Source organism: Coenobita brevimanus, chromosome 3 (assembly GCF_032717465.1).
Source record: "Coenobita brevimanus isolate Jiangsu-jjx chromosome 3, ASM3271746v2, whole genome shotgun sequence".
Taxonomy (NCBI): Eukaryota; Metazoa; Arthropoda; class Malacostraca; order Decapoda; family Coenobitidae; genus Coenobita; species Coenobita brevimanus.
This window is the reverse complement of record NC_136956.1, coordinates 1,094,412-1,113,474: the sequence shown is the minus strand read 5'-3', so window position 1 is coordinate 1,113,474 and position 19,063 is coordinate 1,094,412. Positions and strand designations below refer to the sequence as shown.

General features: G+C 44.3%; 1 protein-coding gene across 1 annotated transcript in view; it reads left to right on the top strand.

The window, feature by feature from the left end:
- The window catches only part of LOC145393840 (protein tolkin-like), a 163,226-nt gene extending 146,066 nt beyond the window's left edge, over window positions 1–17,160 (top strand). Inside the window, exons 9-17 of the mRNA XM_080267884.1 lie at window positions 534–679; window positions 3,527–3,722; window positions 4,549–4,671; window positions 6,286–6,446; window positions 8,921–9,107; window positions 10,196–10,449; window positions 12,572–12,785; window positions 14,751–15,001; window positions 16,968–17,160. Of these exons, the coding sequence (XP_080124010.1) occupies window positions 534–679; window positions 3,527–3,722; window positions 4,549–4,671; window positions 6,286–6,446; window positions 8,921–9,107; window positions 10,196–10,449; window positions 12,572–12,785; window positions 14,751–15,001; window positions 16,968–17,144 (1,709 nt within the window). The 3' untranslated portion in view covers window positions 17,145–17,160. The remainder of the gene's footprint in view (window positions 1–533; window positions 680–3,526; window positions 3,723–4,548; window positions 4,672–6,285; window positions 6,447–8,920; window positions 9,108–10,195; window positions 10,450–12,571; window positions 12,786–14,750; window positions 15,002–16,967) is intronic.
- Window positions 17,161–19,063: the final 1,903 nt, after the last annotated feature.

The following is a 19,063-nucleotide window of genomic DNA, read 5'->3' as shown; positions in this document are numbered from 1 at the left end:
GTATGGTTCCAGTCGCTGGATTATTCTCTGAGATCACTTAGGGTCAACAATTGGAACCTTTACGAATATTCTGGATGTCAGCTGATATTCCATGAAGGTCATCACAGTCTATAAGTCCAGCACACTTGGTGGACTTATAGACTGTGATGACCTAAGGTGACCTGCATAAGATCACCTTCACCTCAAGATGCCTTTATAGCCTGGCTTCTGGTGGACAATGACTGGCACGAGGCTGACTGACCAAAATGGGCCTTGGAGAATTTTACAGTGTTCATGTATATTATTATTATTATTATTATTATTATACGTGTCAAGTGGGGTTGGTGGAGGATTAGTGCCCCTCCCTGTAAAACAGTTAACTCTAAGCCCTTGGCCACCCCGTCTGGGATACATGGCGTCTGGCAATGAATGAAAATGAATTATTATTATTATTACTGTTGATGTTGGTGCTGTTATTAGTACTGGTATTAGCATTCATATTGGTGATGTTGTTGGTTCTGTTAGTGTTATTAATGTCGTTATTATCGCCTCAGCTGTGTGTGGAGGGGAGTTAACGATGGAACAAGGTCATTTAGAGAGTCCCAATTACCCTGACGATTACCGGCCCAACAAGGAGTGTGTGTGGCGGATTACTGTGCCAGACGGTTACCAGGTGGCACTGCGATTTCATTCCTTTGAGGTATGACGTACACACAGAAACGTACACACGGAAACGTACACACAGAAACGTACACACGGAAACGTACACACGGAAACGTACACACAGAAACGTACACACGGAAACGTACACACAGAAACGTACACACGGAAACGTACACACAGAAACGTACACACGGAAACGTACACACAGAAACGTACACACGGAAACGTACACACACAAATAATTAAACACACACATATACACATTACCAAGGTGTATTAAAGACGCACATACACCTACGTACACACAGAAACGTACACACACATACTTACACACACAAGTAATTAAACACACATACGCACATTACCAGGATGCATTGAGATTCCATTCCATTGAGGTGAGACGTACACACACTTACGTACACATGGAAAAGTATACACACACATACGTACACACACAGAGGTATTTAAATGCACACGTACACAGAAATGCATACACATACATACACACACAAGTATTTAAACACACATGTACACAGAAAAGCATACACATACATACACACACAGAAGTATTTAAACACACACATACACACATTACCAGGGTGTATTGAAGACGTACATACACCTATGTACACACACAAGCGTGCACACACTACATAGCCTACGCATACAGAAGCATACACATACCTACACATACATGCCCACACAGAAGCATATACGTACACACACACACACACACACACACACACACACACACACACACACACACACATACATACACACACACACACATACATGCATACATACACACACACACACACACACACACACACACACACACACACACACAGTACCAGGTTGCATTGAGATTCCATTCCTTTGAAGTGGGACGTACATACTCCTACGTACACACAAAAGCATACACACACACATACATACACACACAGAAGTATTTAAACAGACACGTACACACATTGCCAGGGTGCACAGAGGTTCCATCCCTTTGAGGTGAAATGTACACACACCTACACACTCATACATACACATGGAGAAGTATACGCACACATGTACACACAGAAGCATACACAGGCGAGGAGTGTGTTTGGCACTGACGCTCTGTATTTGATATGTACACACACACACACACACACACACACTTTTTAATAATAACTCTCTCTCTCTCTCTCTCTCTCTCTCTCTCTCTCTCTCTCTCTCTCATTCACATATATATGACTGATTTGACTAGTAACCAAGGAGATTCATTCCTATCTCAGCTAAGTAACTGTAGCATTTTGTTTGGGGTATCTGAGAGAGAGAGAGAGAGAGAGTTATTATTGAAGAAAAAAGTGTGTGTATGTGTGTGTGAGAGAGAGAGAGAGAGAGAGAGAGTTATTATTGAAGAAAAAAGTGTGTGTGTGTGTGTGTGTGTTTGTGTGTGTGTGTGTGAGAGAGAGAGAGAGAGAGAGAGAGAGAAAGAGAGAGTGACAGGAAGAGTGATGGAGGCATTTGCAAGAAAAGAATGAATTGGAGCAAATCAGGGAGAGAGAGAGAGAGAGAGAGAAGGAGATGAGAATGGAAATAGAGAGAGAGGGAGGGAGGAAAGAAGGGAGAGAGAGAGAGAGAGAGAGAGAGAAAGGAGGTGAGAATGGAAATAAAGAGAGAGGGAGGGAGGGAGGAAGGAAGGGAGAGAGACTGGAGAGATGAGAGAGAGAGAGGGAGGCCTTCACGTGGTGGCACTGATATAACCAGGCGGATCCACTGCCTGGCTATACACACGTCCCTCAACTCCCTCCCTATCCATCTATCTATCTATCTATCTGTGTATCTATGTATGCATGTATTTATCTATCTAGAGTATCTGTCTATCTATCTTCAACACCCTCCCTATCCCCCGAAGGGACGATGGTGGACTGCAGGAGAAACTTTAAGCACCACCACTACTACTACTACTACTACTACTACTACTACTACTACTACTACTACCACCACCACCTCCACCTCCTCCTCCTCCTCCTCCTCCTCCTCCCATTTTCTGTCATCTCCACTTTCTTCCACATTGCACCATCCATACATCTTCTGCCTCTCCACATCCCTCCACACCCTTCCACATCCCTCCACACCCCTCCACAGACTCCCTCTCACCCTCCACACCCCTCCACTCACCTCTACACCCTTCCACTAACTCTCCACACCGTCTCCACATCCCTACACACCCCTCCACATCCTCTCCAGTCTTCTCCACAGACTCCCTCTCACCACGTCCCACCACAGCCCTCCACACCCCTCCACTCACCCTCCACACCTCTCCGCAGATTGAGAACCACGACGACTCCGTGTACGACTATCTAGACATCCTCTCACTCTTCACATCCCTCCACACCCCTCAAATCCTCCTCACACTCTCTCCAGTCCTCAGCACACCTCTCCACACCCTTCCAATCCTCTCCATACCCCTCCATATCCCACAACACCCCTCCAATCCTCTCCACACCCTTCCAATCCTCTCCACACCCCTCCACATCCCACAACACCCCTCCAATCCTCTTCACACTCTCCCCGGTCTTCAGTACACCTCTCCACATCCCTCCCTCTCACCCTCCACACCCCTTCACTCACCTTCCACACCCCTCCACTCACCCTCCACACCCTTCCACTCACCCTCCACACCCCTCCACTCACCCTCCACACCCCTCCACTCACCCTCCACACCCCTCCACTCACCCTCCACACCCCTTCACTCACCCTCCACACCCCTCCACTCACCCTCCACACCCCTCCACTCACCCTCCACACCTCTCCACTCACCCTCCACACCCCTCCACTCACCCTCCACACCCCTCCACTCACCCTCCACACCCCTCCACTCACCCTCCACACCTCTCCGCAGATTGAGAACCACGACGACTGCGTGTACGACTATCTAGACATCCGCGACGGCCACCAAGACAACTCTACGCTGATCGGGGTCTTCTGTGGCTATAAGCGACCCGAGGATATCAAGTCGGCATCAAACAAAATGCGAGTTAAATTTGTTACAGACGGATCCGTGCAGAAGGCCGGGTTCTCTGCCACGTTCTTGAAAGGTGGGGTGTTTTTCTGGTGTGTGTGGGTGTGTTTCTGTGTGTTTTTTTTTAATGTACGGTACTCGTTTGCGTTTTAAAATTCTGTGTTTAGTTCGTCACAGATGGATCCGTTCAGAAAGCCGGATTCCCTGCTACATTCTTGAGAGGTGGGGTGTTTTTCTGGTGTGTGTGGGTGCTTATCTGTGTGTTTTTTTATGTTTTAGTTTGCTGAAAAGTAAAACAAGATGCACGTAAAGTTTGTCACCGATGGATCCGTGCAGAAAGCCGGATTCTCTGCCACGTTCTTGAAAGGTAGTGTGTGTGTGTGTGTTTGTGTATGTGTATGTGAATCTATCAGTCTGTCTCCTTTTTCTTCCTAATACTCCCTAAAAGTCATAATCCTTATTATTTCCTACCAGCGTCAATATTACGTGTGTGTGTGTGTGTGTGTGTGTGTGTGTATATATATGCCTGTTTATGTATGTGTATGTGTATCTATCAATCTGTCTATCCTGTTTCTCCCTAATACTCCCTAAAAGTCATAATCCTTCTTATTTTTTCCTACCGGCATCAATATTACGTGTGTATGTGTGTGTATGTATATGTATGTGTATGTATATGTATGTGTATGTGTATCTATCAGTCTATCTATCGTATTTCTCCCTAATACTCCCTAAAAGTCATAATCCTTCTTATTTTTTCCTTCCAGAATCAATACTACCTGTGTGCATGTGTGTATGTATATGTATGTGTATGTATGTGCATATGCATCTATCAATCTATCTATCCTATTTCTCCCTAATACCCCCTAAAAGTCATAATCCTTCTTATTTTTTCCTGCCGGCAGAATACGACGAGTGCTCCAGTCCCGACCACGGCTGCGAACACAACTGCATCAACCAGCTCGGAGGGTATGAATGCAGGTGTAAAATTGGGTACGAATTACACTCTGACGGCAAGCGGTGCGAAGGTAGGTGAGAGAGAGAGAGACAGACAGACAGACAGACAGACAGAAGGAAAGAGATGATGAAGAAGAAGAGAGACAGACAGACAGACAGAAGGAAAGAGATGATGAAGAAGAAGAGAGACAGACAGACAGACAGAAGGAAAGAGAGATGATGATGATGATGAAGAAGAAGAGAGACAGACAGACAGACAGAAGGAAAGAGAGATGATGATGATGATGAAGAAGAAGAGAGAGAGATGAAGAAGAAGAGAGAGAGAGAGAGATGAAGAAGAAGATGAAGACGAGAGAGAGAGAGAGAGAGGGGAGGATTGGTGGAAGAAAAAGTGCTTGAGAAATAGGAAAAGATATGGAAGAAAGAGAGAGAGATGAAAGAGAAGGAAGAGAGAGAGAGAGAGAAGAAAAAGTGGTTGAGAAATTATGAGGAAAAGAAATGGAAGAAAGAAAGAAAGAGAGAGAGAGACAAAAGAGAAGAAGAAAGAGAGAGAGAGGGAGAGAGAGAGAGTTCTTTTGAAGTTCTATTAACAAGCTATCCTTTACAGTCATTATTTCCTCGGGTGCATGTGGCAGTAATAATAATAATAATAATAATAATAATAAACAGACAGAACTAACATGCTTTTCCTTCCTGTGCATTTTTTTTTTTTTCAAACTCATTACATTATTTTTCTGTTTACATCGTGGCTCAGCTGATTCACCCTCTGTTTATATCCGATGTACAGCCTTTGTTTATAATCCTGTACCCCTGTTTGTCTCGTTTTTATATCTACCTCTGTTTACATTCCCTGTTTGCATCTATCTCAATCTACTTCATCTGTTTACACCCACCGTTTATTTACACCCTCATTTACACCCTTTTTTTACACTCTGTTTACGTTTACAGAAGTGTGTGGCGGTAAAATTTAAAAACCAAATGCTGCCAGTTTCCCCTTCCTTCCTTTATTTATTCTTTCAAGCCAGTGTCTCTTCCTTCCTTCCATCCTCTTCTGTCTTTCTTTCCTTCATTCTTTCCTCTTCCTTCTGCCTGTGGGTGACTTTACACTCCCTCTTCTGTCTTTCTTTCCTTCATTCTTTCCTCTTCCTTCTGCCTGTGGGTGACTTTACACTCCCTCTTCTGTCTTTCTTTCCTTCATTCTTTCCTCTTCCTTCTGCCTGTGGGTGACTCTACACTGAGTGACTAGCCAAATGGTTTCCTGTACACCAGGAAACCATTTACTACGCTGGGTGGTAACCATATAACCAAATTATGGCGCCTGGTGGTTTAGTGGGTAATTACGGCGCTGCAATCGGATTGAGCCGGTGAAGGTTTATATCCAAGGGGTGGTTGGGGTTTATTGCTCATGTAATGCCACCCAGGGATAAGTGAGGCTGGTCACTCTCATCTTAAATGTCAGGACCAACTTGCCTAGCCCCGGGCTCCTACGCTTCTCATGAGGCAACACAGAATTGGATGATGATGATGATGATATTAGCAGTCTTCTGTCTACACCCATCCACCTCTGCTTACACCCACTTACACCTTGTTTACATCCACCCACGTCTATTTACACCCAATTTACACCTTGTTAACACCCACCCACATTTATTTACACCCAATTTACACCCCGTTTACACTTACAGATGCGTGTGGGGGCAAGATTGAGGAACCTAATGGAACCATCACCTCCCCCTCCTTCCCTGACTTCTACCCCGTCAACAAGAACTGCATTTGGGAGATCATCGCCCCGCCGCAGTACCGCATCACACTCAACTTCACCCACTTCGACCTGGAGGGCAACAATGTAAGTGGCTGGGGTAGTAACACATCTTCCTAAGTGATTTATTTTGCTTATTACCCTCCTCTCTTCCTATTTCTCCCATCTTTCCTGTCACTTCTTATTGCTTTTCTTTCCTTTACAGGTGGCTTTACATTGAGTGACAAGCCAAATGGTTTCCTGTAAGCCAGGAAACCATTTACAACGCTGGGTGGTAACCATATAACCAAACCATACGTGCTCCCTACGTGTCAACAAGTGGGTTGGTGGAGGGTTAGTGCCCCTCCCCGTAAAACAAATAACTCAGAGTCAAATGGCCACCCCTTACGGGATTATGGCGTCTGGCAATAGATAGATAGATAGACACCTTACTGTCCTATTCTTTGTTATATAAATCTTTCAGACACTACCATACTCTGCATAAATAACATACAAAAGGATATTAACCAGCCATATCCAAAAATAAATCACTAAGGAAGAGGTGTTAAGGAGCTTTCTTACCTGATAATACAGGCAAGGTGTTATGGGTGTTATATGATGTGATAGGTAGCGTTAGGAGAAATACATTGAGGTGGTTTGGCCATGTGGAGAGGATGGAGAGTGAGAGACTAACTAGAAGAGTGTATGTGAGTGAGTTGTAGAGGGGGAGAGGGAGGGGGAGGCTGAGGATGAGATGGAGGGATGAAGAGTGAGAGACTAACTAGAAGAGTGTATGTGAGTGAGGTGGAGAAGGGAAGAGGGAGGAGGCGACTGAGGATGAGATGGAGGAATGGAGAGTGAGAGACTAACTAGAAGAGTGTATATGAGTGAGGTGGAGAAGAGGAGAGGGAGGAGGAGGCTGAGGATGAGATGGTGGGATGGAGTGGAGAGGTATATGAGAGAGGGGGGTATAAGCTGGGGGTAGGGCAGTGAAATGGCAGGGGACAGGGCGACATGGAGGCGATTTGTTTGTGGCCACCCCTTACAGGATTAAGGCATCTGGTTATAGATAGATAGATAAATAGACAGACAGATAGTTATATAGATAGATAGACAGACAGATAGATATTAAATGGTGAAAAACCTTCGCTTATATTCTTGTCAATTATGTATGCCCCCTAACACCTTTTCCTAAGTGATTTATTTGGCTTATTACACCTTACTGTCTTCTTCTGCAATACATAACTCCTGACAAATCCACGCACTTGATATCAGTACTTCCCCTATGCATGAAAAACGGATTTGGAAATTGAATTTTTTTTTAAATCGGAGTTTTGGATTTGAAAATTTGAACTGAATTGCCCTTGTACACTATTGCTTTTACTGCCTGTCTTTGTAATGCTGTACTAATATTGTACTTAATTTACTGTGTCTGTTTGTACTAATGTTCCTGCTACTCATTCACTCATCATTCAAGACACATGCTTACACACTACATACACAGTTCATACACTTGCACTCTACATGTAGCAGCCGTGGCTCAGTGGGTTAGAGCGCTTCGTTCTGACCGAAGGGTAGGAGGATCGAATCCACCCAAGGGTCATTGGTAGACATCAGGAAGGGCATCCGGTCATAAAATGCCACACGCTCCAATCCAAAAGTCCTCCACCCAGGGGCAACGCCTTAGCCTTTCGGGGATACCTGGCGTAAAGCCAAATTATTTTTTATTATTTATATACACTTACACACTACATACACTTACACACTACATACACTTACACACTTGCACACTACATACACTTACAACACACTTGCACACTACATACACTTACACACTTAAACATATGCTTCATACACCTACTGCTCCTCTGAACTGTCTGCTTGCATCCCTCCACCTCTATGACGGGCGCGTAGCACCCGTCTAGCAACAAACTCTCATCCCTTTTCTGTCCAACTCTCTAATGCAAGAGTTAACCGTTACTCCCAGTCCTTCATTTATGCAACAGGTCAGCTCTGGAACTGTCTCCCACTGTCTGTATTTCCTACTGCCTATGATCTCCAGTCTTTCAAACGCAGTGTGTCCAGGCATCTCGAGATGAATGGATCTTGAATTTGGCTCACTGTTATCTTGTATTTGTTTCTTCTTGGAGGGAATGATCTTAGAGGCTCCTGGCCCTTGGTTCCTTCTTCCTTGCATAAAAAAAATTACACACTACATACACACTTACACTTACACACTACACACACTTCACCAGAATAAAAAGTCTTCCTTTATATGTAACCTAACCTAACCTAATCTAACGTAACTGATTTAAACCTCATTCATATCTCTCTTTCTCCTAGCTTAACCTAACATAGCCTAACCAACCTCACCTAACCCAACCTAACCCAGCCTATCCAAACCTCACCTAACCCAGCCTAACCTAACCTAACCTAACCCAGCCTAACCTAATCTAACCTAACCCAGCCTAACTAACCTCACCTAACGCAGCCTAACCTAGCCCAACCAAACCTCACTTAACCCAGCCTAACCCAGCCTAACCCAGCCAGTCATAGCCTCACCCCTGTGCGTGTGTCCCCAGCAAGACTGTGAGTACGACAGTGTGGACATCCGCAGCAAGCTGGGGGTGACGGAGATGAGGAAGCATGGGGTGTTCTGCGGCCAGCGTCTGCCCTCCGTCATCACCTCCGAGGGCAACAGTCTGCGCATAGAATTCAACTCCGATAACTCTGTCCAAAAGAGCGGGTTTGCGGCTGTCTTCTTCACAGGTACGATCCGATAGATTTTTTGCATCTAACTGTAGGAAGGAATTATGTGTTGCTTTTCTATTATTGTGGATGTGATAGGAAGCGTTAGGAGAAACACACTGAGGTGGTTTGGTCACGTGGCGAGGATGGAGAGTGAGAGACTGAGGAGGAGAGTGTATGTGAGTGAGGTGCATGTGGAGTTACATGGAGAGACAGACTGACAAAAAGTGAAGGAGCGTTGTGGTGTGGTGTGGATGTGATAGGAAGCGTTAGGAGAAACACACTGAGGTGGTTTGGCCATCTGGAGAGGATGGAGAGTGAGAGACTGACGAGGAGAGTGTATGTGAGTGAGGTGGAGGGGAGGAGAGGGAGGGGGAGGCCAAGGATGAGATGGAGGGATGGAGTGGAGAGGTATATGAGAGAGAGGGGTGTGAGCTGGGAGCAGGGCAGTGAAATGACAGGGGACAGGGCAACATGGAGGCCATTTGTTTGTGGCCACCCCTTATGGGATTAAGGCGTCTGGCAATAGATAGATAGAGAATTCCTTATACATCTATTTATCAATATTTTTACTGGTTTGAATCACAACTGGAATAATTTTTAAATATTAACTGTTATGGGGCAGCTTTCAAAATGGAGGGATGGCAATTTTAGGCCAAGTTGAAGTGAGCAGAGGAGATATGGCAATTTTAGGCCAAGTTAGAGTGAACAGAGTATATCGTCTCGTACCCAAAGACATGTTCAACGTTCACCATTCCCTTGAACACACAGAGAAGGGCAAGATGGAGAGATGGCAATTTTAGGGCAAGTTAAAGTGAACAGAGGATAGATGGCAATTTTAGGGCAAGTTAAAGACAAGGGTAAGATGGAGGGATGGCAGTTTTAGGTTGGGGAACAGGGCGACATGGAGGTGATTTGTTTGTCGCCACCCCATATGGGATTAAGGCATCTGGCGGTAGATAGATAGATAGATAGACAGACAGATTGATAGACACAGATATGTTCATTGTTCACCATTTCCTTGTTCATAGTTCACCCTTTCCTTGAACATGTTGTCAATTTTAGGCCAAGTTAGTGTGAACAGAGGTTAATATTTGTCGTTCCCACAGACAAAGACGAGTGTGCGATTGACAACGGAGGCTGCCAACACGTGTGCAAGAACACCATCGGGTCGTACGTGTGTTCGTGCTCCAATGGCTTCACCTTGCACGAAAACGGCCACGACTGCAAGGAGGGCGGCTGCAAACACGAGATTACGTCGCCCGTCGGGGAGATTTTCAGCCCAAACTATCCCGATTACTACCCGAGCCGCAAGGACTGTGTGTGGCAGTTTACCACAACCCCTGGACATAGGATTAAGCTGGTGGGTCCTTGTATCGACACTCCCAGGCACGTACAATCAAACTGGCAGGTTGCAGTGTCATAAAAGCTCCAAGATGCTTTTGTACATTGGCCTTAATCACCTAATGGTAGCTCTCCACACTGCTTGATCTCTGCCAGCCTTCCTACTCAGTTCCTTATCGCTGAGGTCGCACTCTCTGACCTCATCCCAGGTCTTTTTCAGTCTGCCTCTTGCAGTGCCGCCCCCAGTGTTAATTTTTCTCAAATTCTGCACCCACTTGTCATCCTCCATCCTTTCCACATGCCCAAACCATCTCAGTCTACCCCTCCTCATCACAACACCAGTACACTCCAGTCCCATCCTTCCTCCCAAACCATCTCAGTCTACCCCTCCTCATCACAACACCAATACACTCCAGTCCCATCCTTCCTCCCAAACCATCTCAGTCTACCCCTCCTCATCACAACACCAATACACTCCAGTCCCATCCTTCCTCCCAAACCATCTCAGTCTACCCCTCCTCATTACAACACCAATACACTCCAGTCCCATCCTTCCTCCCAAACCATCTCAGTCTACCCCTCCTCATCACAACACCAATACACTCCAGTCCCATCCTTCCTCCCAAACCATCTCAATCTACCCCTCCTCATCACAACACCAATACACTCCAGTCCCATCCTTCCTCCCAAACCATCTCAATCTACCCCTCCTCATCACAACACCAATACACTCCAGTCCCATCCTTCCTCCCAAACCATCTCAGTCTACCCCTCCTCATTACAACACCAATACACTCCAGTCCCATCCTTCCTCCCAAACCATCTCAATCTACCCCTCCTCATCACAACACCAATACACTCCAGTCCCATCCTTCCTCCCAAACCATCTCAATCTACCCCTCCTCATCACAACACCAATACACTCCAGTCCCATCCTTCCTCCCAAACCATCTCAATCTACCCCTCCTCATCACAACACCAATACACTCCAGTCCCATCCTTCCTCTCAACTCTTCCATCGTAAACCCAGCCCCCCCAGGCCTCGCACTCAGAGACGCACCGCACATCCACCTAATCATTGTCATTTCTGTACGTCTGAGCCTGTGAATATCCTCTTTCTTTACTGCCCAGGTCTCACTACCATACAGCATCACACTCCTAACACATGCTGCATACAAAGACCCCTTAGCATTGAGATAAAAACCAAACTACATTACTTCCATATAAAGTCTCCCGTTTGCTTAGCAGGCGTATGACAAGTTTAACCTGTTTTTTTGTGTGGCAAGTTTTAGCTGTATTTTGTGTATATATTACCTCCATGTGTGTGTGTGTGTGTGTGTGTGTGTGTGGGAAAGAGAGACACACACACACACACACACACACACACACACTTTATTTTTTTGCACATATATGACCTTCATTTTCTTTCACAGGTGTGTGTGTGTGTGTGTGTGTGTGTGTGTGTGTGTGTGTGTGTGTGTGTGTGTGTGTGGGAAGATGTTTTTTTTTTGCACATATATGACCTTCATTTTCTTTCAGGTGTGTGTGTGTGTGTGTGTGTGTGTGTGTGTGTGTGTGTGTGTGTGTGTGTGTGTGTGGCACAGAGACTGAGAGACACACACACACACACACACACACACACACACACACACACTTTTTTTTTTGCACATATATGACCTTCATTTTCTTTCACAGGTGTGTGTGTGTGTGTGTGTGTGTGTGTGTGTGTGTGTGTGTGTGTGTGTGTGTGTGAGAGACAGAGACACACACACACACACACACACACACACACACACACACACACACTTTTTTGCACATATATGACCTTCATTTTCTTTCACAGGTGTGTGTGTGTGTGTGTGTGTGTGTGTGTGTGTGTGTGTGTGTGTGTGTGTGTGTGTGGGAAAGAGAGAGAGACACACACACACACACACACACACACACACACACACACACACACACACACACACTTTTTTTTTTGCACATATATGACCTTCATTTTCTTTCACAGGTGTGTGTGTGTGTGTGTGTGTGTGTGTGTGTGTGTGTGTGTTTTGTGCACATATCTGACCTTCATTTTCTTTCACCTTTTTTTTTTTTTTTTTCCCCCCCACATATCTGACCTTTGTTTTCCTTCACAGGTGTTTGACGAGTTTGAGATGGAGCCCCACCAGGAGTGCACGTACGACCACATAGCCCTGTACGACGGCACCACGTCCGACGCGGGGTTCCTGGGGCGGTACTGCGGGGCCAAGGTGCCGCACCCCATCGTGGCCTTCAACAACCAGATGTTTATGGTGTTCAAGAGCGACTCGTCCGTGCAGAGGAAGGGCTTCAGGGCCAGGCACACCACAGGTACCGATTGTGCGGAAAATGTTGGTACGCTTTTGTTGTGGTGGTTGTAGTTGTTGTGGTTGGTGGTGGTGGTGGTGGTGTAGTTGTTGTGGTTGTTGTTGTTGGTGGTGGTGGTGGTGTTGTTGTTGGTGGTGGTGGTGGTGTTGTTGTTGTGGTTGTTGTTGTTGTGGTTGTAGTTGTTGTTGTTGTAGTTGTTGTTGTTGTGCGGTAAAATGGTGGGGGACAGGGCGATGTGGAGGTGATTTGTTTGTGGCCACCTCTTATGAGATTATGGCGTCTGGCAATAGATAGATAGATAGTGCTACCCTCATCTGTCTGACCAAGCAGACCTATCAACCACATGCAAGCAACCATCCCATGCAGTGAGGTTATGTTCCCATGTGGGTGACAGCACTATACCACAGGGAGGTGCTGGGATTAATGTGTATGTTTGGTTCCTGGATGGATGCCACATGTGTGTCTCTTCACCCAGTTAACAGGGGTACCATAGCAGGCTCCACATCACCCTGGTATTTGGTTATATGGTTACCACCCAGCATTGTAAATGGTTTCCTGGCGTACAGGAAATCATTAGGCTTGTCACTCAGAGCCACCTGGAGAGGAAAGGAGAAGTAATAAATAGTGGATGTAGTGGATGATGGTGAGAAATAGGATGAGAGGAGGGCAGACACAGAAAAAGAATGATAAAGATGAAGGAAGAAGTAGGCAGCACTACATCAAGTGAGTGGATGATGGTGAGAAATAGGATGAGAGGAGGGCAGACACAGAAAAAGAATGATAAAGATGAAGGAAGAAGTAGGAAGCACTACATCAAGTGAGTGGATGATGGTGAGAAATAGGAAGAGAGGAGGGCAGACACAGAAAAAGAATGATAAAGATGAAGGAAGAAGTAGGCAGCACTACATCAAGTGAGTGGATGATGGTGAGAAATAGGAAGAGAGGAGGACAGGCACAGAAAAGAATGATAAAGGGAAAGGAAGAAGTAGGCAGCACTACATCAAGTGAGTGGATGATGGTGAGAAATAGGAAGAGAGGAGGGCAGACACAAAAACAATAATAAAGATGAAGGAAGAAGTAGGCAGCACTACATCAAGTGAGTGGATGATGGTGAGAAATAGGAAGAGAGGATGGCAGACACACACACACACACACAAAATAATAATAATGAAGGAAAAGGAAGAAGTAGGCAGCACTACATCAAGTGAGTGGATGATGGTGAGATATAGGGAGAGAGGAGGGCAGACACACACACACACACACACACACACACACACACACACACACACACACACACACACACACACACACACACAAGATGAAGGAAGAAATAGGCAGCACCACATCAAGTACTACTGCCTATTTCTCCCTTCACCATTATCAAAGTAGACAGAGACAGGTGTATTTGCATTCTGTATTTCCTTTCTGTATGAACTGTATATACACATCTGTATTGCAGTGTGTAGTGGAGATCTGTATCCTGTATAATAGATGTTTTATATCCTGCAGTGTGTGGTGATATACAAACAACTAATACAGTCAGGCATATTTAAACACACACCAAATACAGTAACAAAAACTACAACATCATAGTAGGCTGTGGCTGTATTCCCTGTGCTATATTAACTCTGTATTCTGTATTAACTGTAGCTATTTTGTACCCTACAGTGTGTGGTGGTGATCTAAAGGCAACTAATACAAACGTATTTAAACACGCACACCAAATACAGTGACAAAAACTACAGCAATGTAGAAGGCTGTGGCTGTATTCCCTGTGCTGTGTTAACTCTGTATTCTGTATTAACTGTAGCTATTTTGTACCCTACAGTGTGTGGTGGTGATTGAAGAGTGGCCAGTACAGTCAAGCATATTTAAACACACACCAAATACAGTAATCAAATCTACAAAAGACTGTGGCTGTATTAACTCTGTATTCTGTATTAACTGTAGCTATTTTGTACCCTACAGTGTGTGGTGGTGGGCTAAAGGCAACCAGTACAGTGAAGCACATGTACTCCCACGCCAAGTACGGAGACCAGAATTACGACAACAAGGAGGACTGCGACTGGATCATACAAGCGTCTCCCGGCGAAAATGTCCACCTCACCTTCCTGACGTTTGAGCTGGAGGACGAGCACGACTGCGGCTACGACTACGTGGAGGTGTTCTCCGGCTACACTGACTCAGGGCCGCTCTACGGAAAGTTTTGCGGCAACACCGTGAGTTTACGAACATTTGGGGTTCAGGTGGAGTGGTGTTTTTTGGTGGTGTTGTTGTATGTGTTGTGTTTTGGGGCTGTCAGTGTTGTTTTTGTAGTTATTATTATTATTATTATTATTATTATTATTATTATTTGTATGATTTTTATTGTTATTATTATTAGTAGTAGTGTTGTTATTATTATTATTAGTAGTAGTAGTATTGTTATTATTATTATTATTATTATTATTATCATTATTATTATCATCATCATCAACCATCATCATCATCATTGTCATCATCTTCATCATCATCATAATCATCATCATCATCATCAGTAGTGTGTCAAAGCCTCCACAGGTCAGAAGTGTGGTCAAGCTTTATTTTGTAGTGAAGCACAGTGTACACGTTAATGGTGAGGGTGGAGGTAGAGTGCATGAGGTGCCTAGTTGTGGTGGTCATATCCGTAACATAGGCCTTTGAGCCTGTGGTGGAGCTTTCACCCAATGTCCTGAGATACAAGGCCACTACATCATCCAGGTCACCACCGTTACCTGTCCTAGGTGTAACACTAAGTACTCATTTTACCCACCAACCCACAGTGGCTGCACGCACACCTGGTCACTGACACCACCTGCCCACACCAGGATTCCAACCCTGGTGCTGGCAGCTTGGCAGTCAGCAGCATTGACCACTCAGCCACCACAGTATTGCTCCCACTGAATAACCTGACATTTCAGACAGGGGGCCAAGGGTGTGACTGAGGGGGTTTCAGGTCCCCCCCAGGCCCCCCGTGGGTACACCAGTGCACCACCACAACCATCATCATTCCCACAGTGGCACCAACATAACTGGGTATTATTGTCATTATCATTATTATTATTATCATTATTATCATTGTCATTACATAAGCTGGTCTTCTTTCAATACACCCTCTCTAATACTCCTATTTTATACACCTCTCTCTTAATACACCTCTCTCTATTACACCAATTTTATACACCTCTCTCTAATACACCTATTTCATACACCTCTCTCTAATACACCAATTTCATACACCTCTCTCTATTACACCTATTTAATACACCTCTCTCTAATATAGTACGTTTCTCTCTAACACACCTCTCTCTAATACACCTCTCTCTAATACACTATGTCTTTCTAATACATGTCTCTAATACCTCTTTCTAACACACCTCTCTAATACACCTCTCTCTAACACACCTCTCTAATACACCTCTCTCTAACACACCTCTCTAATACACCTCTCTCTAACACACCTCTCTAATACACCTCTCTCTAATTTCTATCTCTAATACACCTCTCTCTAATACATCTCTCTCTAATACCTCTCTCTAATACACCTCTCTCTAATTTCTATCTCTAATACACCTCTCTCTAATTTCTGTCTCTAATACGCCTCTCTCTAATTTCTCTCTCTAATACACCTCTCTAATTTCTATCTCTAATACACCTCTCTGTAATTTCTATCTCTAATACACCTCTCTGTAATTTCTATCTCTAATACACCTCTCTCTAATTTCTATCTCTAATACACCTCTCTCTAGTTTCTGTCTCTAATACACCTCTCTCTAATTTCTATCTCTAATACACCTCTCTCTAATTTCTATCTCTAATACACCTCTCTCTAATTTCTATCTCTAACACACCTCTCTAATTTCTCTCTCAAACACACGTCTCTCTAATTTCTCTCTCTAATACACCTCTCTCTAATTTCTCTCTCTAACACACCTCTCTCTAATTTCTCTCTCTAACACACCTCTCTCTAATTTCTCTCTCTAACACACCTCTCTCTAATTTCTCTCTCTAACACCCCTCTCTCTAATTTCTCTCTCTAACACACCTCTCTCACTCTCTCCCGTTCCAGATCCTCTCTCTGATACACCTCTCTCTAATTTGTCTCTCTAACACACCTCTCTCTAATTTCCCTCTCTAACACGCCTCTCTCACTCTCTCCCTTTCCAGATACCACAGGAAATAGTCTCGATAAATGATGCTCTGCTGGTGAGGTTTCGCTCGGATGACACTATCAACACGAAGGGGTTCTCAGCAGCGTACGTGGCGATCCCGGAGAACTTGACGCCCGAAAACAACACAGGCGACAACAACAGCTTCAGTTACAGTTTCTCGAGGGGGTACTGAGAGAGAGAGAGAGAGAGAGAGAGAAAGGGGAGAGGCACACACGCAGAGAAAGTGGTGGATGGAAGGAAACTGAGAGAGTGAAGGGTACAGAGTGGGCTGAGAGAGAGAGAGTTAGAGAGAAAGCGAGAGACAGCAGACAGACAGACAGACAGAAAGCACTACATCAAGTGAGTGGATAATGATTGAGTGCGTATGTGGCGATCCCGGAGAACTTGACGCCCGAAAACAACACAGGCGATAACAACAGCTTCAGTTACAGTTTCTCGAGGGGGTACTGAGAGAGAGAGAGAGAGAGAGAGAGAAAGGGGAGAGGCACACACGCAGAGAAAGACGTGGATAGGAGAGTGAGTGGAGAGTACAGAGTGAGCTGAGAGAGAGAGAGAAAAAAAGAAGGAGAGAGGCATACATGGAGCGAGAGAAATGGATAGGAGAGAGAGGAGAGTACAGAGTGGCCTGAGAGAGAGAGAGAGAGTGAAAGACAGACAGACATACAGACAGAGAACACTACATCAAATGAGTGGATGATTACCTGAAACAACACAGGCGATAACAACAGCTTCAGTTACAGTTTCTCGAGGGGGTACTGAGAGAGAGAGAGAGAGAGAGAAGGGAGAGGCACACACGCAGAGAAAGTGGTGGATGGAAGGAGAGAGAGAGACAGAGACATACAGGCTGACAGAGAGAGAGAGAAGGAGAGAGACAGGCAGAGTGAAGGGTTACTGATTTTGTCCAGAGAGAGAGAGAGAGGGAGGCAGAAGGAGAGAGAGAGGCAGTGCAGGGTTACTTATTTTTGTCCAGAGAGAGAGAGACAGACAGACAGACAGAAAGCACCACATCAAGTGAGTGGATGATAATTCAGGGCTATTTTCTGAACCATTTAAAGAGAAAAACACAAGATGAGAAGTGTAGAAAGCATATGGCACTTGAAAATGTCCAGTCAAAATTTAAAATATGTTTGAAAATGTCCAGTAAAATTTTAAAATGGTTGAAAATGTCCAGTCAAAATTTAAAATATGTTTGAAAATGTCCAGTAGAAATGTAAAATATGTTTGAAAATGTCCAGTAAAAATTTAAAATATGTTTGAAAATGTCCAGTGAAAATTTAAAATGTGTTTGAAAATGTCCAGTGAAAATTTAAAATGTGTTTGAAAATGTCCAGTAAAAATTTAAAATATGTTTGAAAATGTCCAGTAAAAATTTAAAATGTGTTTGAAAATGTCCAGTAAAAATTAAAAATGAGTTTGAAAATGTCCAGTCAAAATTAAAAATGTCATGATTTTTTCCCCCTCTCTTTGGTTTTTGCAAATCTGAATGCTTTTGCTAAGTAAATCTCACTTCAAAAATATATATATGAAAAGAGAGGAAACTGAAAATTGTACTGATTTTTATTTATTTATTTATTTTTTGCCTTGATGTGATTTTTTTGAAGATATTTTGGGATGAAGTTCTCAAATATCTCTCTCAGTCACATAGTTTGATTTTGTAGTATAGTTTATTTTATTTATTGTTTTTTTCCCATGTGGTTTGGGGAATACTTTGAATATCATTTTTTGAAGAGTTTGGAATATCACTTTTAGAGGAGTTTAGAATATCTGGAAGACTTTGGATGCCATTTTGGGAGACTGGAAACCATTTATGAAGTCTGGATGCTATTTTGGAAGACTGGAAGCTATTTTGGAAGACTGGAAGCCATTTTGGAAGACTGGAAGCCATTTTGGAAGACTGGAAGCTATTTTGGAAGACTGGAAGCTATTTTGGAAGACTGGAAGCTATTTTGGAAGACTGGAAGCCATTTTGGAAGACTGGAAGCTATTTTGGAAGACTGGAAGCCATTTTGGAAGCCCGACTACTGTTTTTGGAAGAGTTTTGGAATGCCGTTGCCAAATCCATCTTGCCTCTCAAGGATCGTACACCCGGCC